Source organism: Poeciliopsis prolifica, unplaced genomic scaffold (genome assembly GCF_027474105.1).
Source record: "Poeciliopsis prolifica strain line A6 unplaced genomic scaffold, Auburn_PproV2 SCAFFOLD002, whole genome shotgun sequence".
Lineage (NCBI taxonomy): Eukaryota > Metazoa > Chordata > Actinopteri > Cyprinodontiformes > Poeciliidae > Poeciliopsis > Poeciliopsis prolifica.
In genome coordinates, this window is record NW_026562377.1 from 13,765,118 (window position 1) to 13,790,282 (window position 25,165).

Genomic DNA, 25,165 nt, shown 5'->3' on the forward strand with positions numbered 1-25,165 from the left:
CGTTACGAACGCGCCGCCACAGTTTATTCACGCTGCTAAGGGCTTCGGAGACCTGAGTCACACAATGTTCACTATTTAGAATGTCTATTTATTTATTTGTTTGTTTATTATATTGATGTGGCAGCCTTGCTTTTCATGTAACAATACTGATGCAGATGTCTCACCACAATGTTAAGAAACTGTCTGACGTATTAGAACCCCAAAACTTTATTTTCATGTCTAATACAGCGAAAATATAAAAAAAAATAAAAAATTGGGCATTCAATGCATTAAGTGTTTTGGCGAAACTGGGGATTTTCAGGGGAGGGACGCTTTTTTCGATACAACACCAAACCAGGAAATCGTTCAAATTGACGTGATTGATGGCATCAATGTAGAGGTAGAGCTGATTGATATATATAGATATATATCTATATATCTATATATATATATATATATATATATATATATATATATATATATATATATATATATATATATATATATAGCCCTTTGACTATATATATATATATATATATATATATATATATATATATATATATATATATATACATATATATATATATATATATATACATATATATATATATATATATATATATATATATATATATATATATATATAGATAGATAGATAGATAGATAGATAGATATAGATTAGATAGATAGATAGATAGATAGATAGATAGATAGATAGATAGATAGATAGATAGATAGATAGATAGATAGATAGATAGATAGATAGATAGATAGATAGATACTAAAGAAAATTTGTTTCTATATGTATTTCTAAAAAAGGTGATTTTGCAGAATTCTTTAAAAAGCATTCAGTCAGACATGTTTTGACTGTGCATGTGCTCTTTTTTAAATGAAGATAGACCAGTGACTCGGTTACTATTATCAACAATAGGTTCACATTTCACACCAACCTTTGAGGACAAGTTGAGTGACAGTGATCTTAATCTATGTGTGTGACGTCAGGATTGATTATGACACAGTAATATGTGCTGTCACAATGTAAAAGTGCAAAAATAGATCAGTCTATTTTAGGCTTGTGAACAGTTTTTGAACTAGGGTAAAGATAAATCCAGTTGCTTCATTAAGTCATATGTATTCGTCAGAATTAGGATGTCTATCAAAAGACAGTTAGAGATGTCTGATCTAAATCATTTTAGCATACAGTTAAGAATTTTTGAGTTTATCTCTGGTAGTGAATCACAGAGCTCCTGCTCTGTGGTGGAGTTCATTTTTCCCCCATGACAGCTGAGAGCTTAGCAGTGACAACTGGGAAAGACTCACTAGCTTCTGTTGCACAAACTACAATAAGGCCATCACAAGCTTTAACACTACAGTGTTGTTCAACTTTTATGCAGTGTTCCCATTTCAACATAAATTGCAAAAACATGAGAGTATTCAAACTACATTCATTTTATCACACTACATGCATATCTGAGTATTGTTCTGATTTGGGGATGTTACAGGTGCAGAAATATGGAAAATAAAGAAAAGTGATTCAGTATTGGCTTTCTGACGGGTTAGGGTTAGACATTTTATTGCATGGCCTCACATGGTGACGAGAGAGAAAATATTTGTTCTAATGGCTATTTAAGGGGAGTGGACACCACCTGGTGGTGTGAACTGTGTAAGTGCTAGAAATATTTCACAGTGTTTTTTTCTTTTTTTCTTTTGAGAAGTCTGAAATGCATTTGTCTAGTTCTAGCTTAAAATATTACCCATTTGGTTGACTTACATGGCATGTACTTTGTTTTTCTGTCGGATGGAGGAAAGAGTTCAGAGTACCAATAATAGCCCATGAAAATTTATTTCAAACAACTCACAGGAGCCTGCTGCTCAGGATTAGCCCTGGGCAGCTAAAGTTACAAGTCTTCAAGCAATTGAAGTGTTTTATGTATAGAAAGAATTGTCATTTAGAAAAACAGTTGTTGGTTGTTCCTTTTGGTATAATTTGTTGGTTGTTGCAAGTTCAGGTGTTGTGTTTCACTACAAAACATATAAGCTGATATGAACATAAAAAGGTAATGAACATTTAAAATTTTGATACGTTTGTATGAGGACAACTATTTTGATAACGAAGCTTTTGTCATTTATTTATTGAATTGTGAATCTGATGTTGGAAAGACCCCTAACATATCTGGGGAATGATGTCAATGGACATACAAGTTGCTTATTTTAGTTAAGATGTTTTGTAATTTTATAGGTTTTTTCCCCAGCAACTACCAGATGCTTGTTATTCAGACATTAAACTTGTTGACAATCAGGTGATTTCTTTATTAACTTAATAGTGTCAATACCAGAGAGGTAACAGAGATTAAATGACGTGAGAATGCAAAAAACTCAATAGCACACAAGACATTAAAGATTTTACGTAGGTGTGGAGAGGTGTGTCCCTCCACCACCACATGATGAAGGTTTGACCTATTGAGTTGATCTACTGAATTGTCTGGAGGCTGGACCACCACTAATATATTCAGTGGGGTGTAAGGGTAGTGCCATAGTAGTTGACGCTAAAGCCCAGTCTGACTCACGTTAGCTGCCCTTTCCTTGCTGATTAGTTGCCACAGCTGCAGCTATTTAAAGCAGTGTCCTTGTTGTCCTGCAGCAATCAGAACAGAGGGGAACGAAGCTTTCAGGGCCCAGAGAGTTCACAGCACAGACCCCAAACTGAGGGGAAGGTTGATCTGCATGAAATTTAAAACGCCATTTACAATATCACAAACCTTTTGAAGTTGGATAATTGTTTTGCAGAAATGTATAAACATGATGACATACAGATATTATGTCAGACAGGTGAGACTTTTGTGGTGACTTTAAGGATATGTGAGGAGCTCAAATGACATCATTTAGCTTCTTCGTGTATGAAGTAACGCTAATATTGATGTTTCTGCACATTATGCGATTAAAAAAAATATTTTAGTGCTTATACACAGACTTTTGAAAGAATCCTTTGAATTTTATCTAAGGAATCCAGAGCTATTTTACTTTGCCTCTTTCATTTGCAATGACACAGTGAGTGTCTGGTTACACCTCTGAGAACAGGAGCCCAAGCCTTGACCCTGATTCTCGGGGTTTCCCAAAGGCCCAAGTAATGCCAACTGTTTCCAGAGACACAGTAGCTTTTAATGTTTTTATTATATTTAATTGTGCAATAGTAAACTTAGCCCAGTACACTTAAAAATTACTGTGACACAGAGATTATGGTAGCACTATGAAAGCCTAAGCAAAATGTTTGTTTAGAAAATTGAATTTTCTGTTTTTTCAGTCTGGTTTCATCAGTGTTGCTACAGTTCTGCATGGAGGACACTAAGTTGTCTTTTCCAGCATAATATTTATTTTCATCCTTGTACAATAAGCAGGTACCCATCTCCATTTAGCTGATTCAAGCTATTCAATTCAATTCAGTTCAATTCATTACAGCCTAAAATGTGACCTCTGACATCTGAAATGTATGAAGCTTTAGTTTCTCAACACACACAAACACACTGAGCTCTCTAACGGTCAGTGCATACCAGAATGGCAGTGTTATACAGGTTATTTTGGTATGACAAAAGCCTGAACAGCTTTCCCAAATGATAAGTAAGGAATTTTGCCGCCAAGGAGACAACAAGCAGACCACAAATATCAGAGTCTGCTTTTAGAATTCAGTCCAAACCAAATGTCTTCAAAAGTGTATAATTTGAACACAGAATTGTTAATTGGAAACAACGTGGCTTGGTTTTGTATTCAGCTCATAGAAGCCCTTTAGCTGCAATTACAACTCTGAGTTTTTGGGGGTGTCTGTCCCTCTCCCTGCTTTGCACATCTGATGACTGTCTGTCTTTAATAATTTCTTTATTGCTGTTCCTCCATAAAGGCCAACTTTGTGGAGTGCAAAACTAATAGTTTAGTTCTGGAGAGTCACTATGGGTATCTTGGCGTCTTCTCTGATTAAACCCTCTGCTATGGGTTGTCGGTTTGAGTAGACGACCAAGTATTTGCAGGTTTATAATTATGTCATTCTCTTTCATTTTTGGAAAAAGGTCCTTGCTTGTTATTCATGGCCCAGCTCTGCTTTAGACCTCTTCATAACTTTACTCCTGGCATATCTGGTGTGTTGCTTGGTTCTCATGATGCTATTTGTTCAATAATGTTAAATAATAAATGTCTGAGTTCTTTTGAGAGCCACTGCTCTCTTTTTATACTGCTATATTGGATTTCCAAGTTCTGGAAAACAACAAAACTCCCTTGAGTACAATATGGCTGTGTAAAGTAATCATGTAGTTCAACTCGCCATTGGTAAAAACATTAAGTCCTTCTGAAAGTTTGTAATTCATTAAGCCAGAGAAATATATTGTGAAAGTATTTAAAACAAATAGAAAATCTAAGTGCTTCCTGACTTGCAACCAAAACGCTCGTCACTTGGGTGTGATGTCATTCCCAGCTCAGACTTTGGAGACAATTTGAAGGCAGTGTTATGTGGAACTGAAATTATGCACAAATGGACAACCTCTAACTACCAATTAAGTGATTTCAGAAGGCTAACGATTGCACTAGATTTTATCTACTGGTGTCAGAATAAAGAAAGCTGATTATAAATGCATGCCACACTTTTCAGAGTTTAGAGGGTAGGGAGGAAGGCAATTGTTCATTCCCTTCCACTTCATTTTGTTCTGTTGGTTAAAATAGCAATAGTCCACTTAGTCCAGATAAGATGCAAGTGACTATTTCTATCAAAATAAATACAAAGAGAGTTTCCTATTTATGCAGCTGTGACGAATAACCAGGACTGGCCTGTGTGGTGCTGATGCACATGTGCAGACGTGCAGACTGGGCAACAGCTGAATGTGGGACAGGCCTGCTCGCTGTCCGGCAGAAAGTAACGGTACTTTTATGGAAACGCCTCACTGACCCCCAACCAGCAGCCAGTAGGGTCTGTTCAGACTGTGGTCACGCCTCACCGATAGTCTCGCAGCTCTGACTTCACTGGTTTGAGTTTTTATCTACAAAAAGGATTTTTGAATCAGAACTTGAGGACTAAGATACACTCAGAAGGTAAGACTTTATTTTTTGTTATTTAGAAACACAATTGCCCTTCTCTTTTATCCCTTCTTTTATGACTTTTTCTTTGGACACAGAATTGTGTTGAATTATCTTTTCTAAACATATCAAAATGAAAATTAAAACACAATAAGTAGAGGAGTGGCAAAATAATAAAAGGTATACACTCAACTTTGTGAACAGCATTTTATCTAACAGGTTTGTTCATGACTGCATAGCAAAGTTAGCTGTTTCCAGCCAATTACAAGTCCGCTGTGATTTGGTGAATTGCACTTTTTCTTCACACGTACTCACTGAAAGGCCCTAAGAAAGCTCTGAGCTATGGCAGTTATTACACTTGAATCGTTCCGTGTAACATGTGTCAAACTCATTTATTTTCGTCATGAATTCTTGTGCCAGCTGTGTACAAAAATAGGACAGCACCTGCTGAAACTAAAATTTTCCAGTTAGCACAATTTTCTTTGGTTAGTGCTGGGTTACTATAAAGACCTTAAACATTTAACTCAAGTTGTAGATTAGACTCATTGGGAAAAAGTACATTTTCTTGTTTAGTTAATAAAATATGTAGACTGATGATAGTTTGGGACTTGACAGGATATATTATGTAACAATGATTCAGTACATTTTAGCTCCAGACGACATGTTGCCATGCATGTCTTAGAAAAATGACAGGTGATATTCCATATTTATCATTCTGTGCTACTGGTATTCATCTAGTTTGAAAATCAAAGGCTATTGACTAAACAAAAATGTATCTGAACCAGTCAGGCTTTTGAAAATATTGTAATTGAAAGATGCTCTTTTTAAACTTTCATTTTAACAACTCAGCCTATTCAGAACTATAAAGAGTTGAAACACGAATAAGCTCAGCATATGTATCCAGGATGAACCACCTTAGTTTCTCCTTTAACTGTGGTGTTTTCACATTTGATTATGTTGATCCTGAACACTCCTTTTTTACCTTAAACTGCTCAAAATACAGCAATTTCTGATTTACAGCAATAAGATCCTCAGATCCTAACAGAAGGTGTGTGTGGATGCTGACAAATAGTGACTGTTTTACAGAGGGATGACTAATATTCCCCTTTGTTCACCAAGTTGTTGAGCTCTGTGTCTGGCCATTTTGTGAAGGGTCCTTTGGGCAACATGTGGGTGTCAGCTTGATCTTTGTCCAACTGCCTATCACTCTTTACAAATAGAAATAATCACATGTTCTGGGGATATAAATAGGAGCAAGCAGGCCTTCACTGCACTCTTTCTCAACAGACTGAGGAGCAGAATGGCTGGCTTCGCCTCCAATCGGCTTTTAAGATTACATCAGAATAATACAAACTAACTATTAATGTTGAAAAAAATAAAATGCTGAAAAAGTAAACTGTTGCAATGACAAAGTTGCAGTGATAAAAATGCTAATACCAAAGAATGTAATTAAGACTTTGACCAAAATCTTATGGAAACAATATCACTTCACTTGTTTCATTACCAGTAGCAGCAACCAACACAAGCAGAGTTTGCTTTTTTCATGTGTTTTTTATTGAATGTATTAAATATATGGGACAATTAAAAATTTAAGGCACTTTAAAAAGATAAACAGTTTCAGTTCATACCTAATAATTTTCAATCCAGTTTAGTGTAAATGAATCCAGATCCATCATAATCCAATCATACAGTTACTTTCAGATTTACTTGCTGTGTTTGGTCTAATTCAGTCTCTGATTTAAATACTTATGCAAAGTCCATCAGTAGAAATGGAAGCAGCATAATCAATAGCTTTGTTCAGATAAAAACAGAAGAACTGAGCCAAGAGTACTTTCTATGGAAATAAAAAAAAGCAGCTGCTCAGTTATTGACTTTGTCCAGTGCAGAGCTACAGACAGACAGAAGCATAGAGCTAGAATATTTTTTTTATTAAAAGAAATAAACAAAGAGGACAGTTGTTTATTTCAATAATCTACCTGTACTGCGCAATTTAAGTGTTATAAAATGTTTCCATTTATATTGATAATTTGATTCTGGCCAACTCTCCCCTTGGTTTGCAGCTTCAATTACAACAAATCCTGTTTGTCAACTTGTCATTGTGGCACAAACATGACTGAGGTGGTACAGGTTGCAGCTAGTGATGTTCATGATGATAAAGATGACGCAAACGACAACGAGCACAGGATGAGCGCCGAAGACGACTCGGAGGAGGAAATGAGACAGGAAGAGAACGATGAGACATTTAGTGATGCTGAGGAGAGAAGTGAAGGGATGCCACAGAGCAAAGGCAGAGAAACTAACAGAGTGGATGACAGAACAAGTGAGGAGGCTGAGACAACCCAACTGAATGGAGAGGAAAGCAAAGAAAGTGAGAAAAATAATGCTGTCAATGGTGTTTCGGACAGTAAAGATCAAGTGCAGGAAACAGACAACTCACAGAACATGTCTGATTTGGCTTTTAAGAAAGAGGTAAGACACTGGAGCTGGGCTAGCAAGATTGTGTCATTGTATAAGTTTAAAACCTGATTCACATTTTATAATCTCCATACAAACTGCAGAAGTTGCTGAGGGCCAGAAGGCCAGTGGCCAGGAGCTACGTGCCGAAGCTGAACAAAGAAAAAGGAGATGTGACAAACAAGTTTGAGGCCATGCAGAAAGCCAGAGAGGAGCGCAGCCGGCAGAGGAACAGGGACGAGCAGCAGAAGAGGAAGGATCAATACGTCAAGGAGAGGGAGTGGAATCGCAGAAAGCAGCAGGTCAAAGAGAGACAAATGGCACTAACCTCCGACTGTGAGCTGCATGGCATGAAGGGGCATGACGGAGGTGACGAAGCTGCCAGTCTGAGTGAGAATCTAGTCTTTAATCAAGAGCGCTGCGGCTCCAGACACACTACTGGTCACATTTAATAACCAATTTCAGTTTTATGATTTTTCTGCCTTGATTTGCCTTGGTTTTCATTTAAAATCATATTAATGTGGATTGAATCATAAATTAATCACTAGTTGTACTGACATGCACTAATCAAATCACTTAATTGCCACAAATTATTATTTTATAAATTAGATCATTCTTTTAACTTAAAGTTTGCTCACCTATGTAGTGCAAAATCACAATATTTATTGTTTTGGAGCTTTTACTTAATTTTATGTTAGATCATATCAGATCATGTAATACTAGAATAACTAGCTGTTCAATAAGTTACACCTAGACTCTATCAAAATGTTTAATTCCAAGAAATTTAGATTTTTTTCTTTAAGTTTGTGCTAAATCTTTAGGAAATCTGAATTTATTTTATTTAAAAAAAAAGAAATCTGTAATATTCAACAAACTTAATGAATGAAAGAAAAGTCAAATGTGCCTGTTCAAAATAATTAGTGAGAAATTCACCCAACCCATATTGAGTTTAATTTCATTTATCTGTTTTTGTGTGTTTTCACAAAGACTCACCTGCTATTTTTTTATTATTTGGTTATCTGCAGCTGGTCAGAGGAATTAACACAGTTTATTATGAAAATTATCAAAAATCAACTGTAATTTTGGAACCTCAAGAGATGATGTCTTTCTCAGCCTTTTCACTTCTTTTTTCCCCCAAACCATTAAACATAATTTCATATGTTTTAAAAGTGCAGCCTTCTATTCATCTGAAAAGCATCTAATTGTGATTTATATTTTGTCTTTCATCCAATTTATGTTAGTTTTGTTTAAATCCTTATTCCTACCTTACATTTAGGACTTTTGTGATTTTTTTATCAATTTTAATTGCGTTCAGGAAACTGCTTGGATATAGATATCGATCTAAATCCAAGCAGTTTTTATAATACAGAAATAAATCTCTTCCTTATCAGGTAAAGAAAAGGCCCTTCAACACCAAGTAAGCATCGATGTTTGGTTTGAAATAAAAAAAATATGTATATTTGTTGTCTTTGCGCATTATATTTTTTATGCATATTATAATCAGTAGATGAAAATCAGTGTTTTTTTTTTAGATACAAATAATATTAATTACATACAAAACCTCTCAATTAAAATAATAATAATAATAAAAAAACAGAATAAAAAAAATCTAATTTTGCTCATTAACAAATTAATTGAAAATTTTAATTCTCAACTCAGTCTTAGTGAGCAAAAATAAAACCAGAGATCCAGAATTTGAGAATAAACAGCTTTTCTTCTAGTCTGCAGGAAATAAAATAAAGGCAGAGATACAAGGTTATGTGAGTGGATTAGTGTTGATAAGCAGACACAACAACCTTCCTGTAGACTGTCCTGCCAGAGCCTGCCAGGGTTGGACACCTGCGCTCATCCCCTATCTGTGCAGCTACACTGCAGGCCAATCAGAGGCCCACCAGCAGGCCACATGACCCTGATATTAACAGGGATTTGGCCCTAGTTCTTGCTGGGACCAGTATGGCTCCTTAGTGGCAGAGGAGATGATCCCAGCTAAACCTTAACCTCACCACTCTCTCTCTCTCTGATGTACCACAGATAAAAGAACTACTTGCTTCCAGTGATGAGGAAGAGGAGGTAAAAACGAAAAAGGTGGAAAAGTCCTACGTCCCCAAAATCACAGGTAAGACACATAAAAGGATGCAGCTATTAAAAGGAATGTGGCGGAGAAGGGGAAAGGCTGAAGGTTTACATCTTTCTATGTGATTTATCCAGGTAGTGTGAAGGGGAAGTTTGCAGAAATGGAGAAACAGAGACAAGAAGAGGAGAGGAAGAGGATGGAGGAGGAGAGGAAGAAGAGAGAGGCCCAGGATAACATGGAGAAAGCAAAAATTAAGAAGGAACTGGCTCAGAAAGCTGCTGAGGTCAGTGATCTCAAGGTTAACTGGTTGCAAAGAGTCTCATATCTTACTGAGAAGCATGGCGGCCTGTGTGAGTGGTTCAGTCCTGCCTTCATGGTGACAATGGAGTGCTTTCCTCTGTAATGACTGAGGTAATCCTCAGCTGCCACTTGGAATAGTTATTTTAAGTGGCTTTTGAGATGAGAACAGTTGGCAGGGGCTGGATTTAGGTCTGAAACCCAACGGTAGCATTGTTGACATGTGAAGACCATGAACCGACAGCGTGTTCAACGTGTCACAAGTTTGGAAAATGATTTGAGGTAAATGACTTAAATGTTACCAATTGTTATGCACAGAAAAAGTAACACAGGACTTACTGTTAAGTTCTCGGGGAAGGGTTATGTAAGTATTCTTGTGCCAAATAGATAATCACAGGCAATTACCTGCTATCTTTGTGCCCTAGTTCTGCTTCAGTGCAGGTATGAGTGACATTAAATAAAATAAATAACAGAAAGAAAACTCTGTCAGGATGCTGCTAATGAGAGATAATCGTGATATTAAGTTTACTTTATGGACTGCTATATACTATATCTTGAAAACTGACTTCAATATTGTCAGCTGAGCATTTTACCACCAAAACTACAATCCTTGTAGGGGATCAACTTTGAAGTGTCCAATAAATGGTTGAGGTAAAGTTACTGTATGCAAACGTTTAACAGGTAGTCTTCATTTTAAATGAATGCTTTCAATCTAAGAAAGGCAAGTCTGTGACCTGTAACCCATGTCCCAGGGTACCACCGTCCCTTCACTTTTATGTCCCCGCTCCTTTGATTCAAGTAGAAGCTAAAATATTCCAGTGAGAAACTGGAAACACATCAACAAAGCTGATCTGGAATCAGTTCTGGTTGAGTCCCTGCTCATGAACAGACACAGCACAACATGCCTTTCTGTATTATGTAAACACCATCGTGCAATATAAAATTACTGGCATAACTTATTCTTCTGTGTTAGTTAAAAAGGAAAAATACAACAGCAAATTGTGTGCCTTGTATATCTTCTTTCAGTCCTATATGTAATATTTTATAAGAGTATTGTTTTGATAATATATTGCACTAATTATATCATATTGTTCTGTCTCGTATGTCATCAGAATGTTGTATTTGCAATATAGCATATTTCATAATATTGAAAATAGGTTTTTAATTTTAATGAACTTAAATCCTAGTAAAATAAAGGTTAAATAGTTTTTGTTTTAAATGTTGCATCATATCGTACAGAGTTTCTAACATCATATTATCTAGCAATATGTACATCATTGAACATGTTGTATTGTACTGTATGACATACCTTATTGTATGTTATGTTTTTTTTGTTTGTTTACACCTGTTGTCATGTATGATTAGTGTGCATGTTCTGCTTAAAGAATTCACAATTCACAATTTTAACTCACAACTTATTTTTTATTCAACTATTTTCTTTGAGGTTAACAATATTCAATCTAGAAGGAACTGGAAGTGAGCTGCTAGGTGTAGACCACCCGGCCTGCCAACTGTTTCCCACACGTCTCACTTTCTAAATTTGCTGTAGACTTCCATCCTGTGACAGATTTAGACTCGGCTATCTTGAATTCACACCCCTCACCCTCATAATGACCCACTGCAAATGGTGACAGTAGACCCACAGAGTGTCCCACTGTCACACCCAAACCGCACAGTGAATTTTTATGTATATTACAGGAAGGAGATGACACAATCCTGATACGTGTGGTTCCAGCAAAGCAGTCAAGACCTCCAGGCAAAATCAAGATGAACTTTGAGGACATTGAGAAAAGCCGAGAGGAGGAGCTGAGGAAAAAGGTAGAGGAGGAGAAGAAGAGACGGTATGATGAAAACAGACGCTCCTTCAGGGAAGCCAAGCGGCGCTCTATTGTTCAACAAGAGGTAAAAAAACTTTTTAAGCTGCTTTTACAACCTCACCGTGGCATAAGGCATGAGAAGACATCAGGGTCTTCTTTATTTGAAAAAGGATGAAGAAGAAAAACCTTTAGAGAAGTTGTCGGTGACTCCTGGAAAGCTGAAGCTGACATTTGAGGAGCTGGAAAAGGAAAGGCAGGAGCAGCGGAGGAAGCAAGCTGAAGAAGAAGCCAAACAACGTTTGCTGGAGGAGAAGAAGGCTTTTCAGGAGGCAAAACAGGGAATGGTAAACAAAACACATCAAGTGTAAAAACAAAAGCAACATGATTTTTTAAACTTAATGTGCATGTTCACATAGCTAAAACCTGAACTTTAGTGCCACGTGAAACAATTAAAGTTCTTAAAACAATTAAAATGATGATTGTGTTGAATACCTGTTGAGCAAACCTAAAAAAGATTACACTTAATTAGGAAGAAGACGAGGACATCAACCAGGAGGATCAGGAGGACAAAGAGGAGATTCGTCCTGGAAAACTGAGACTGAGCTTCGAGGAGCTGGAGAGACAAAGAGTTGAAGAGGAGCGCAAGAGAGCAGAGGAGGAGGCCAAGAGACGCATGGAGGAGGAGAGAAGAGCTTTTGCTGAAGCAAGGAAGAGCATGGTCAATATCGTTTTCATTCTTGTGTAAAAAAATTATTTGTATTAATATGTGCATGGCTTTCAACGCTGACCTGCAAAAAGATCCACAGGCTACCTTCTAGAATTGTTTCTGAATTTGCAGGTTTTGTTGGCGATTATAATAAACTGTGGGTAAAACAGGAAATATTTAACTAAAGCTTAGTTATCATGTCTGAAAGGATTTATCCAAAATAAAAGGTTGAATTAGTAACACAAAACTAACATTGGTAGAATAAATCACAGAACATCTCCCAAATAGAGAAAATAATACCAGGCAAAAAAAATCAGAAGTAGATTGTTTTCAGACATTACCAAGGATCCTTCAACTTACATTGTATTCTTTTCTCAGCTGATAGATGAAGATGACGAAGTGCTGATGGCCTTGCTGAACCTAGAGGGCAGCAAACCTGGGAAAATCTGCGCCAGCTTCGAGGACTTAGAGCGGCAGAGACGTGAGGAGGAGCAGAGGAAAGCAGAGGAGGAGGCCAAGAGGAGGCTGGAGGAGGAGAAGAGGCTCTTTGCTGAGGCTCGCAAGAGCATGGTGAGTCAAGTGACTCAGTGATCAAATGTTACAGCACGTGTGTGTTGGGCTGGTTACTAATATTACTTAGTTCAGTCATTATTCAACCTTTTTATAGTGCTTACACAGTGCCAGTAATAAGTTTACATATTATTGGTATGAAAGTCATAATAATTTTGGCCTTTTAATTATACTTCTAAGACAGTTTTCTATGTTGATTTTTCTATTAATATCAAGCACAAAATCATACACAGCAGCTCAGATATTTGAAAAAAAAAAAAAAAACAATTAATTTTTTTGTCACTCTCAATACAGTTGTGGCACAATCACAACTGTTTCCTGTTATGAAGCTGATTATCAAATAAAGTTCACTTATTTTCAAGGGTCATGACACCTGAAACTTAAAAACTAAAGAACACTTTACCAACTGACAGGCATGGTGGCAGTAGCAACATGCTGAGGGTATGCTTTACTACAAGGCATGATGCCACATTCGAAAAAATGATCAAAATTATGCTTTATTATAACTTTGTCCATAACGTGAGAAAAACAAGAACAGTGCAAATGCATTACTAAAACATCCAAATGATTAAGACTTTCATAATTGATGTATGTAAACTTTTGGCCTTTATATATATATATATTCTCTATATTATTCTACTGGGCTCAAGTGATATGTCTGTACTGCTGTTACCATGTCCAAATCATCTCTTTAAGAGCCCTATCCTGGATCAGGAAAAATCTGCATATGGAGATGAAACAGTAAGGTTTTTTTTTTAGTTTAACCTTTTGAAAAAATACAGTAAAGTCAAATTTAAATCTGGATTTTCATGCAGAATAATAACAGGATGCATGCTGACTCTAAATGCATAGTGGGAATGGAGTTACTTTGTTACGTTACGTTACGTTACGTTACATTACGTTACATTACATTACGTTACGTTGCCTGATATTTTTTTAGGTGCTGGAAGATGATGAGGTGATGGTGAAGAGTGAGTCTCAGGAGGCTCTGCACCCCAGAAAATTGGAGATCAACTTTGAGGAGCTCCTAAAAGAAAAGGAAGAGGCTGAGAGAAGACGCAAGGCAGAGGAGCGCAAAAAGAAGCTGGAGCAGGAAAAGCAGGAGTTTGAGCAGCTCAGAAAAGAGATGGGAGAGGTTTGTCTTTAAACTTTAAAGTCTTGTTTAAACCCACATTTGTTTTAGATACGCCTTCACCTTAGGTTCGAATTCAAGCTGGACTTCATCCAAACAAATGTTTGTGAATATGACTGATATTCTTTGTTTTAATTTTGGACTGTGGCTCTAAACTTTCAGGATATAACACTTAATTTTTGGTGACATTTCACAGGAAGAAATAAATGAAAGTTCAGACGTCATCAGCACAGAATACGAAGAACTGACAAAACTCAAGAAAACTGGCTCCATTAAAGCCAAAAACCTCAAGTCCAAATTTGAGAAAATCAAGCAGCTGACAGAGGAGGAGATCCAGAAAAAGATCGAGATGGAACGAGAGCGAAGGAAGGCTATTGATGACGAAATTAAACAGAGAGAAGCTGAAAGGGCCCAGGAGGTAAAATGACTCAAATGTTAAATGAAGAATCTATCTTTGAATGGGTCTTCTATTACAAACAAATTCTTGCGTCAAAAGACAAAAACTGCTAGGTTTCAAAAGCTAGCACATCAAAAAGCAAAAGATAGTAGTTAAATTAATTGAAAAATATTTAAAAGACACATACATATGAAATACTATATATGTCCACTGTATAAAAAGAGACACACCCATTTAGGTAATTTAAGATTATTTCTACTTGTGAAATGCCAGAAAAATACTTTATTCAAATTCAGAGGCTTTGAAACTAAGATGAGAACACTTAAACAGTTCGACCTTAGGAATGACAGCAGTCAGGAGGTCGGTTCTACTTATCTCAGAGATTCACTGGATTTGTTAAGAAACATGTGTATCAACAAGACCATGGGAAAATGCTGACGGAAGCTGGTAAGATGGCGTCATCCACAGTGAAAAACACTGATGTTCCACCAGGAGCAGAAAAGCCCAGTTTGGCAAGAGGAAAGAGCATCATATTGAAATATTGGATATTGAAGTAACATGGAAGTTAAAGTGTTTAAGCAAATTGGACTTCCAAATGAACAATGGCCATGTCGTTTTACAATGTGTTTTTAGAAATCTTGTTTGAACTGTGCATATGCCCCATGCATTTCAGGACGAGGAAGAAGAAGAAAGAGAAGCAACTTCAGTGAGATCTGACGACCTACCGTTCAAACAGAAGGTGGACATGCGGGCCCGGTTCGAACAAATGGCCAAAGCCAGAGAGGAAGAAGAACGGAGGAGAATAGAGGAGCAGAAGCTGCAGAGGATGCAATTTGAACAGCAAGAAATCGATGCTGCGCTACAAAAAGTATCTGACTGTGTCACATACAATTTAGATCTTGGGCTTCATTTGATGCCTGCAAGAGAACTTGACTGTTTTTGTCTGCTTGCAGAAGAAGGAGGATGATGGCGAGGATGAAAGCAGCATCATCAATGGATCTGCAGCCTATGAAGATGAGGAAGATCACGCGAGGTCAGGTGCGCCGTGGTTTAAAAAGCCCCTCAAAAACCAGTCGGTGGTGGATTCTGAGCCAGTTCGGTTCACCGTTAAGATCACTGGAGAGCCAAAGCCAGAGGTCACCTGGTGGTTTGAGGGAGAGATGCTCCAGGACTGTGAGGACTATCAGTACATCGAAAGAGGAGAGACATACTGCCTCTACCTGCCGGAGACCTTCCCGGAGGATGAGGGGGAGTACATGTGCAAGGCTGTGAACAGCAGGGGCACAGCAGCAAGTACCTGCATTCTCACAATAGAAAGTAAGACCACTCTGGTGTGACTGCATGCCTGCATGGTGATCTTTCCCTGGAATTTACCTCACTTTACAAAGTGGATCGCATGCTCCTCTTGTTCAGGAACTCAGGCTGAAAAGCAAACTTTTACAACAGCTCTTCTGTTTCTGTCTTGCAGCTTATGACTACTGAAGCCCTCCCTGTTGTTTTTCAATGTAAAACATCATCCACTGTGGTCAAATGGTAGAGGGACGGACAGTATGCTTGGCATTCCTAAGACAAGGATACACAGCACATGCACGCATATACACAAGACATTATGTTGTTTACGTATTGTTCAATGAAAAATGCTGCCCACCCTGTAGGGATTTTGGATTATACCTGTGCCAAAACAGACAGATTCCTGTTTCAACACCAGGGGTCGCAATGTGCTTCAAATATGTTATCGTTGCAAAACCTGAACGATGTTAATCAGTTCAAAATGCTGTTGATTTTCATTGTAAATATCACACTTTTATGGTCCATAAACAGCAAACAAGACTAACCAGATCTCACACCGAGAAGCAACACTCATCAAGGTACGACTGCAACAGTCACATTTTGCAGGAAATAAATTCATGTGTACATCCTAATTTTTTATATGCAGAATCTGACAAAAATAATTGATCATTGGTTATTTTTCATGAATCCAGGCCAATTTTCTCTAAATTCTTGATTCAGATGTCATTGTTTATTTGTCAAGAACGATCTTTTATTGTTGATAATTAATGAAAAGTAGGCTAGTGTGATGATTTGTCTTATTATATGATAAATAGAGAACAAGTTTTAATAAAATAAAATAAAACTACATCTCTTTGAATGAAAACGTGTAGTTTCTGTCACTATATTGTTTTATAATGATAACGGATATTGTGAATTGTAAATAACAATGGTTTAGTCACTTTAGATCATACACTCGACTCTTAGCTGAGTATAAGCATTTTTACAGAGACAGTGAACAAAATGGTACACGGACAATAGATTACAATTAGCATGTTACTGACCCTGATGTCAAAATGACAGGATTCATGGCGACCATGACAGTTTCTCTGAAACAGAAAAGCGTCATTTTGTGGAACGCCAGAGCGACTCTTATCACCATGGCAACACGCAATGCCCGAACAACCAGCTGCGCAGTTTCACTGATCTATAAAACATGTCGATGCCCTCCGCCAACCATCAATCTTTCCTGATCTGACAACCAACGCGTAAAACGTGCAACTTCGTTTGATCAAAGCAACAACCGAAGAGGCACCACCCCAGACAACACTTTGCCAACAACAGTGTCTCTTCCTGGAGGACCTCGTCTCATTACTGTTCTATCCACCTAAAGGAAGATCTGCGCTTGTCGGCGTAGGGCAGCGTAAACCCGCCCTCCGCTGCTTTTTGTTGAATTTCCTGCAGCTGGACGCGCTGCCATTATCATGGCCCCATCGGTGGAAGAGATTTCTTCGTCTTTAGTGCGGGAATATCTGAGCAGGAAGGTAAGTCAGCGAAGACGAGGTGTCAACAGAACTCTGTTTCTGTGACGACCGTTAGCTAACTAGCTACCTAGCTTGTGTTAGCATCGCCCTCTCAGTCACTCCTCTCAGTGGCCAGCATGTTATTTTGGGACACGTTGCATGATACGGTGCTAACGCTGACTCTTTGCTTTGTTTTTGTCATTCACATTTATGAATGGAACAACTGAATCAAGGATAAACCCCAAAAGTGGTTGAAAAGCTGTAGGTAGAAGGAATATTAGGACTGTTATGTGTCGTAATATGCAATTTATTGATAAAGCAATTGGAACATATTAATCGGAGCAGGCTTTTACATGTTTCCCGTTGATCATTGATCTTTTTTGTTTTTTAACCAGCGTAGTTGCTTTGTCTGATTTGCAACAAACTTAGTCAAAACAAGACGTAGGGAAAAATTATGCAAACAGCTGCAGCTCAAATGTTGCTGAAGATTTCATAACTTTTCTACTGCTCTTGAGCATAAATAAAGTAATTTATGAACCATGTAGAACATTCTTACTTATTTCCTTGAGCAGAGATGGCCACGTTGAGAGAGGATTAATTTTTTGTTCTTCTTCCCTCTAGAACAAACTCCCTGATCGAGCTGGGTTGTGCAGAAATTATACACTCATAAATCATAAGACAATTCTTACCTCCAAATTTGGATCAAAGAATGTCACTATACTAACTATTTGTCCAGCAGGATTTTAAAAAAATATTTAAAAATCTGAATAACATACTGTACAGTAAGGGTAAATTTACAACATAAGAAAAGTAGTATAGTTATTCAAATTAGCATATTCAGATTAAAAGGATAATTTATAGAAAAATATGCATGAATATATTTTTTTGAAAACAACAATAAACTGTACAAGCAACAGAATGGTTAAAATAACAGCAGGAATGTTATTTGAAATAAGAAAAAAAAAGAAACTAAGCAAATAACAGCAAGGATATATGGAGTTTGTTGGGATTAGTGACAGTTATAATTTATTCCTTCTAGTCAGCTCCCAGGAGGAATAATCTGTGATATTGCTGCTCCTTGGTGTTGTGTTGACAGAGTTCTTCTGTCTCCCACCTCCTGCACTGGGGGCATCCAGTGACAGAGCTGGCCTTCTCAATGAGCTTTTCTAACTGCTGCTGTATATAAACAAAGTTTCCCTATCTATAAATGTTCCTTTCTTTGTTTTCCCATCCATCTATCCACCTATCCCTCCATCCATTCTTGCATTCTGTGATGTTTTATGCACAGGGGCTGAAAAGGACCATCGCTTGTATGGATGAGGAACATCCACGCACGCCGGCCAGTATCAATAACCGATCACTGCTGAAGCAGATGCTTAACATTGAAGATCTCTACAGACAAAATAAGGTAAATTCATCATGATAAATGCTACACATTTGTATACATATCTGCCTAAATAGTCTGCAACTGACTTTCTTAAAATTGCAGCTTCAGAAATCGCCTGTGAAAACATTGTTGGAAATCATCGTGAAGCATCATATTGAACGATTACACCATGAAAATATCACTACAGGAGACTCTCAACATGTGGTCCCAAATACAGGCTCAACATCTGATTACCGTGCAGGATCGCCATCAATAATAAATGAAACAAAAGCAGATGAAATTACACCAGTGATTTGTTCTGAATTGAGGTATTTAATAGCTACAAACTTGCCTTACTTTATTCCATTGAAGCTATTATATTTTACTTGCATTCTTTTTTTACAGTTCTGAAGTGAAAGAAATATGCAGCATTCCGGTGACAGATTTATCAGCGATATCTGAGAAAGATGGACCCACTTCCTTGAATCCAAATAATTTCTTAATTGACAACACAGATTACCAAGCAGGCCAGCTACCAATGCCTTTGAAAAAAGAGAACTACACCCGAAAAGAGAAAGAAGAAAGTTTAATTGTTGGGGTCACCTCGAAAAACAAAACTAGCCGCATCAGGCGAGGCATGGTGGCCAGACCAGTAGCTCAGGTATTTACCTTAGAAACCTGTAGAAGATATATTGCTGATATTTTTCCTCCATAATTAAATTATGGTTTTCGTTTCAGGAATCTAACAGAAGAAGGCAGAGTCAAAGGGTCGAGGTTTCTCAACCATTGTTCATCAGGGATCAGGAAAGCAGGGAGTCTCAGGATGGACTTGCCAAAAACGCATCCAACTGGGAGGAACAAAATCTAAAATCCATTGATTCAAAAGAAGAAAACCAGGAAAAAAAGGACTTCAGAAGTAAAGGACAAATAACAGTAAACACAATAAAGTAAAAACTCATTTGTTACTCATTGGATTGTATGTTTTCATAGTAGTGAAAGTGTATTCAGAAGGTTACCAGAGGTTTTTTGTGTCTTGAAGAGTAAAGATGAAACCAGATGCCCATGAGCTGAACCTGGATGAGATGGTTTTAGGTAAGCCCTGAAAGAAAGAAATATCTTTGCTGTGTTTAACAACTTGATTTGCCAAATGGATGTGTTTTTTTTTGTTTGTTTTTTTTTCACATTTTCAGATGACATTGATGACTCTGGTGTTCTGCCAGAAGTGCCTCTTCATAGCACTGTTTCAAAGTTTAAATTTCCAGGCCGTCCCATGGACCATCACAACACTACGGTGTGTTTCTGACAGCACTGATACAGAGACCAGCCAGAGACAGTTTCTGTTGGATTTGAGCTTGTTTGTTTAATAGTTTTTTTTTTCTTTTAGGAATTGAAGACAATTCTTCTGGGTTCCAGCTTAAGTTGTTTTAGCACTGAGTGGAAGAATCAGGGTTTTACCTTTTCTGACACACATGACCTCGGATACGGGATTGTGCAGAGGAAGGTGATTTTGAATTCAAGTACAAATTTATTCTCATGTCTAATATCAAAATGACTCTTAATGCTTAATAAGTTTTTGAAAAAACATTTTTTAGGGTGGTCCCTGTGGAGTATTGGCATCAATTCAGGCATTTTTTCTGAAGAAGCTGCTGTTTGAAAACACTGATGGTGGAGATGTTATCCTTCAGTAAGTGAGCTTTCACATCAAAGCTTTGCCATGCTGGGTCTTAATCTAACATTTTCACATGTTGGCACTTCATAACCACAGACTACAATGTGTTTTATTGTGATTTTATGTGATCAACCTTTTCTAAGTTGTTTCATTGTCAGTCTGGCTGTTTGGTCTTTTTGTTGCATCAACTTTTTTTCTCATGACAGCTTCAGTTTCCCTCTTGAAGAAAGTCATCGACACATTATAATTGTGCTGTCAGCATGTTTCACGTGTAAGACAATTGAAAGCTGGTTTATTGAAAGGTTTTATGTGGTAGTTAAAATTTTGATCTGAATCTAAAACTGCACACAAATTACTTGCATTCTCTTTTCTGCAAAGAGAAACCATGTATTATTTTCCTTCCACTTATGAATTTTTCACAACTTGGTTTTTGATTGTTATATAAAGTCTGTATCATCTGGATTGGAACAAAATAGTTTAAGACTGACGTTTCATTTTGTTTTCAGACGACTAAGACCTTCCAGCAGCACCAGAAGACACTGTCTTGTTTTGGCTCTGACTGAAGTTTTGTGGAGAGCCGGGGAGGAAAAACAAGCTGTAGTTGCAATGTAAGACAATGACTGTTAATTTGTTAAAATACTTGCCTCTCACCCTGTAGGTGTGATAACAGTCTCAAAAGTTGATCCCTAAAGAGGTAAAAAGAAATTGCTGTAGTGACCACTACGTCAGAACGGCTTTGTGGAAGCATTTTCTTATTCTTTGCTTATCTTTCCTCTTGTTTTGTAGTGGTAAATGAATTAAACTATGAAGTAATAATCTTATTCATTCTGCTCTCTAGTAATTATTTAATTTGCCTTATGTTACTGTTTAACATAATATCTGCTGCAACCTAAGCTTACTTATTTAGGTCACTAACAGGTTTTAGCTAACACTTTTCGTATTTATCTCACGTTGTGAGAATATGTTATCTAAGGTCAGATCAGTTCAGTATGTCTGAGTCAGATGAGTGATCTCTGACAAACTGGGTTCACATCTCCACCACCTGTCAAACCTATTTATCTGAGAACTCCCCTGTGGAACTGCTTGACTAGATGTACCACAATTTTAAAGTGTTTGCATTCTTTTGCTTTCTTTTGTCTTTATTTATCTTTTAATAACAGAAATTCAGGAAGAAGCCATTTCACCGCATTTGGACACTACAGGTCTGAGGGATTGTTTGAAAAGGTACAAAGGTTCTTCTGTCTGTACGATAGGACAGTTTTCATAACTGGTTTACATACACTTGTATAATTTAACATTCTCTTAATTTTGGCCTTTTTAATGATGTTTCAGGGTTAGGAAAAACACATTTTGTGATTTTTATAAACTTGTCTAACTCTTATTTAATCTTTTCTTTGACTGAGTTTGATGCATGTTTGGCATAATTGTTCTACTGGAATATCGAGTTGTTTTCAGCCTCATCAAGATGGTCGTAGTTTAGATTTTATTATGATGTTCAGGAACAACTAAGGAACCTCAAAGCATCAGTCCCATTATAAATGGGAACGTGCTGGAATACCAGTGTAACTTTCCACAATGAGAGCAAAATTTTATATAGTGGTACTAGAGGTCCCCCTAGGAAGCGTTTGTCACGTAGGCAAGCTAAGTGTCTTCAGGAGGAAAGGTCGATTGTCAGACAAAACAAAGATTGATAGGCTTTCAGTTCAAAGAACAATGTGAAGCATAATGATGGTAGCATACATTTTTTCAGACTGCATTGCTGTCAGTGATACTTGCGCATTGCACAAAGTAAATTGATTAATTTTTCAGTTTCCCCCTAAATCAACAACTTACTTGTTAAAACTTGGACAAAATCAAGTTCCAACCGGACCATCATCCGAAACCCAAACTGAAGCGAAGTTAAGCTACACTTTGGAAATGGCCTAGACCTCAACACTATTCAAAGCTTGATGAATAGCTTTGAATATTAATCAAAGCTATTCATAAATTAGCTTGACACAAAACCATCAGTCCATCCATCATCTGAATATGGTTGATAGATATAAAACGTCTGGTTCAGAGGGCGTCTGAATTGGTGTATATACATTTAAGCTTGTGTAAATTATCCACAATAAATTCCAACTTGTGCATATAATTTTAATTTGTAAAAAATATTCAAGTTGTATCATTAAAGGCCCAAAATTTTATGCTGAGTTATTATGTTTTTCTGCATTTTTGTTGTCTTCTGTTAAGCTTTTGTTTTCAAGTCTGTGTTTCTGAACACCTTTTGATCCAGATGACGTGTTTCTCTGTGGATAACATCAAAGATCTGCAAGTCATTCTAGAGCAGCATATTGAGCAGGTGAAGAACTCGCCACCTTTCTCAGTTTTCCCTGTCTTGCCTGCCAGATATTCTGTTCTGATGGTTTGTTCTTTGTATTTTATTCCCTAGTATGAAATGGGGATGTTCGGATGCATCCTGCTGGTCATCTCAGCTGTTCTTTCTCGATCCATTGAAAAGTAGATGCAAACCCTTTGTGGCTCTTCTAAACAAGACATTCTGAAGAACTTGCTTTGAACTGGATTGTCTTGCTGTTAATCAATTTATATTTTTTATCTTGTCAGAGTGAGAGAGGATATGGACCTGCATACAACCCCACTGATTGGAGCTCATGGTTACTGCACTCAGGTTTGAACAATCTATTTAAGTTGGATAACAACAAGCCACATTTACAGAGTTTATACAAAGTCTGGATTTGATTATTTTCCAGGTCTGGTTCAGTACAAAATAGAAGAAAACGAGACAAAAAATATTTTCTATCTATCCCATCTAAATGTTGTTCCTTGTATTTTTCCTCCTTTCCTGCCATTCAATCTTTTTTTCATACCTCTTCCTTCTGTCCATCCTTCATCCATGCTTGTCTTCTTCTTTCTTTTTTTCCCTCTACCATCAGGAGTTGGTGAATCTGTTGCTCTGTGGCAAAGCGGTTTCTAATGTCTTTGACAACGATGTAGAGCTGGACTCAGGAAATGGCAACATGACTTTGCTTAAGGGAATTAAGGACCAATGCCAAGTCGGCCTGCTGTCCTTGTTTGAACATTATAATGTTTGTAAGGTGAGCTGTATTGAATTCTTCACAGTGATGGTAGACACATCTGGGATACTTGCAAGTACAGAATATCAGAGCAGCTGATCTTTTGTCTAGTATAACTCAAGTTGTTCTGTCATCAGCGGAGTCTTACTGCACACAGAAACAATTTAACAGTTGTGTCAGACTAGTGTTTACACGCCAAAACATTAAATATTCATATTGTCTATCTTAGGTGGGGGATTACCTGAAGTCTCCTTCTTACCCCATCTGGGTGGTGTGCAGTGAAAGTCACTTCAGTGTGCTGTTTGGCCTGCAGAGGGAGCTATTGACCAATGAAGACAAAGACCTGGAGTTTGATCTGTATTATTATGATGGATTGGCCAATCAGCAGGAGGAAATTCGTCTCACTGTTTGTATGTTTGTATTGTAGTTCTCTAGATCTAACCATCTTTGTTTTTTAAATGCTGCCACATTCTTCAAATATTTTTTCTCCTGATTCCCCGACAACAGGAAATACTTACTGATTAGTTCTTTTTCCCTTTCAATACTACTAATTCTAATTACAGTACATTAGACAGTGACTGATTTAGACCCAGTGTATGCATCAACAGCTGTTGTGACGTTTTTACCTCATCAACAGTTTTCATCATTTTGGACCTTTCTTTTAATGACAATACTTTTTGAACCAAACTAAAAATTTGAATTGTTTGTTCAGCTGTTGGGAAATTGGCACAAAAACACCACCAAGTTGATGCTGATCTAATTCCTCCACTCGAGCTCTGCATCAGGACACGGTAGGACCTTGTTTTGCCCGTTTTTTTAATTTTTCTTAATGTGCACAATAACTGATACATTTGGTTGAATAAAAGTTATACATCATTTTGTGTTTACCTGGATTTGTTCTTTGTGCCCTAAAAAGCTTGATTTTGTTTTCATGCAGGTGGAAAGATGCATCAGTCAACTGGAATGAGACCGAACCAATTCTCTGAGTAATTATGCTGTTTAAAATGTTCATATAATGGCTGTGTTCAACTGTAACCATCTTGATGTTATTTTGACTGTAAAATTATCTTTTTCTTTCCTGCAAAACTTGCTAAAGAGAAAAACATAGTGAACAAAAAAACAAGTCACAGCATAAATTCAATGTGGATTAAATGTTTAAATTCTAATTTCAAAATGTGAATGTAAAAATTAAATCAATACATTTACAAAATATGGATAAAAATAGTCAGTATTAAAAAAAGAATTATCTGCATTGTACTTGTTCCACTAGCCATTTTTTCTTTAAGCACCGATATATTTCATTTTAATCACATTTAATCAGAAATGAGATTGCTTTCATTTACAAGAACTCTTGAAGATTTAATAAAAAAACAACAAACTGTAAATGTAAACTTTCTGTGGCCTTTTACTATTTAGCAATACTTTTAAAATGCTTTGCACCACAATTTTATGTAATATAAACTTTATTTTTGGAAGATAATAAAACAAGATTTTTCCACAAACAGTGATGTCTACTTTGTTTAATTGTTTAATTAACAAATTGATTCCTTATTTTGCTCTTCTGGAGGTTTTTAAATTTTTTCCTAAAATTAATCATTTGATTTATTGGATTGTGGGAATATTTAAGCCTCTGCACCCTTCCAAATATTCCATGTTTTTCTAAAGCATCTCAATTGCACAGATTAATTGTAAACAGATGTTTTCTCTGAGTAAACAAATGAAAATGTCTAAATGTTACAAAGTTACAGTGGTATTCATTTAAAGTATTAAAAAAACATAAGTA

General features: G+C 36.9%; 2 protein-coding genes across 5 annotated transcripts; both read left to right on the forward strand.

The window, feature by feature from the left end:
* The first annotated feature begins 4,902 nt into the window (after positions 1-4,902).
* On the forward strand, positions 4,903-16,620 carry nexn (nexilin (F actin binding protein)). 4 transcript variants are annotated; one of them, XM_055050294.1, is made up of 15 exons: positions 4,906-5,049; positions 7,095-7,503; positions 7,593-7,790; positions 9,520-9,604; positions 9,697-9,845; positions 11,558-11,761; positions 11,847-12,020; positions 12,206-12,394; positions 12,761-12,952; positions 13,649-13,693; positions 13,893-14,087; positions 14,281-14,502; positions 15,155-15,349; positions 15,435-15,798; positions 15,950-16,620. In XM_055050294.1, the coding sequence occupies exons 2-15, from the start codon at positions 7,144-7,146 to the stop codon at positions 15,961-15,963; spliced, it is 2,586 nt and encodes an 861-aa protein (XP_054906269.1). In that variant the 5' UTR covers positions 4,906-5,049; positions 7,095-7,143; the 3' UTR covers positions 15,964-16,620. The 4 variants fall into 4 exon arrangements, with proteins under 4 accessions (XP_054906286.1, XP_054906263.1, XP_054906269.1 ...); XM_055050288.1 differs by having other exon boundaries at positions 4,905-5,049; positions 15,435-16,620; XM_055050311.1 differs by lacking the exon at positions 14,281-14,502 and having other exon boundaries at positions 4,903-5,049; positions 15,435-16,620.
* A 76-nt stretch (positions 16,621-16,696) lies between these two features.
* mindy4 (MINDY lysine 48 deubiquitinase 4) lies at positions 16,697-24,634 on the forward strand. Its single transcript, XM_055050324.1, has 18 exons — positions 16,697-17,294; positions 18,562-18,681; positions 18,763-18,968; positions 19,045-19,300; positions 19,378-19,586; positions 19,679-19,731; positions 19,830-19,930; positions 20,024-20,140; positions 20,232-20,323; positions 20,815-20,916; positions 21,469-21,532; positions 22,584-22,649; positions 22,740-22,807; positions 22,913-22,976; positions 23,242-23,403; positions 23,612-23,792; positions 24,095-24,173; positions 24,320-24,634. Exons 1-18 carry the CDS (start codon positions 17,235-17,237, stop codon positions 24,366-24,368), a joined length of 2,049 nt encoding a protein of 682 aa, XP_054906299.1. The 5' UTR covers positions 16,697-17,234; the 3' UTR covers positions 24,369-24,634.
* The last annotated feature ends 531 nt before the right edge of the window (positions 24,635-25,165 follow it).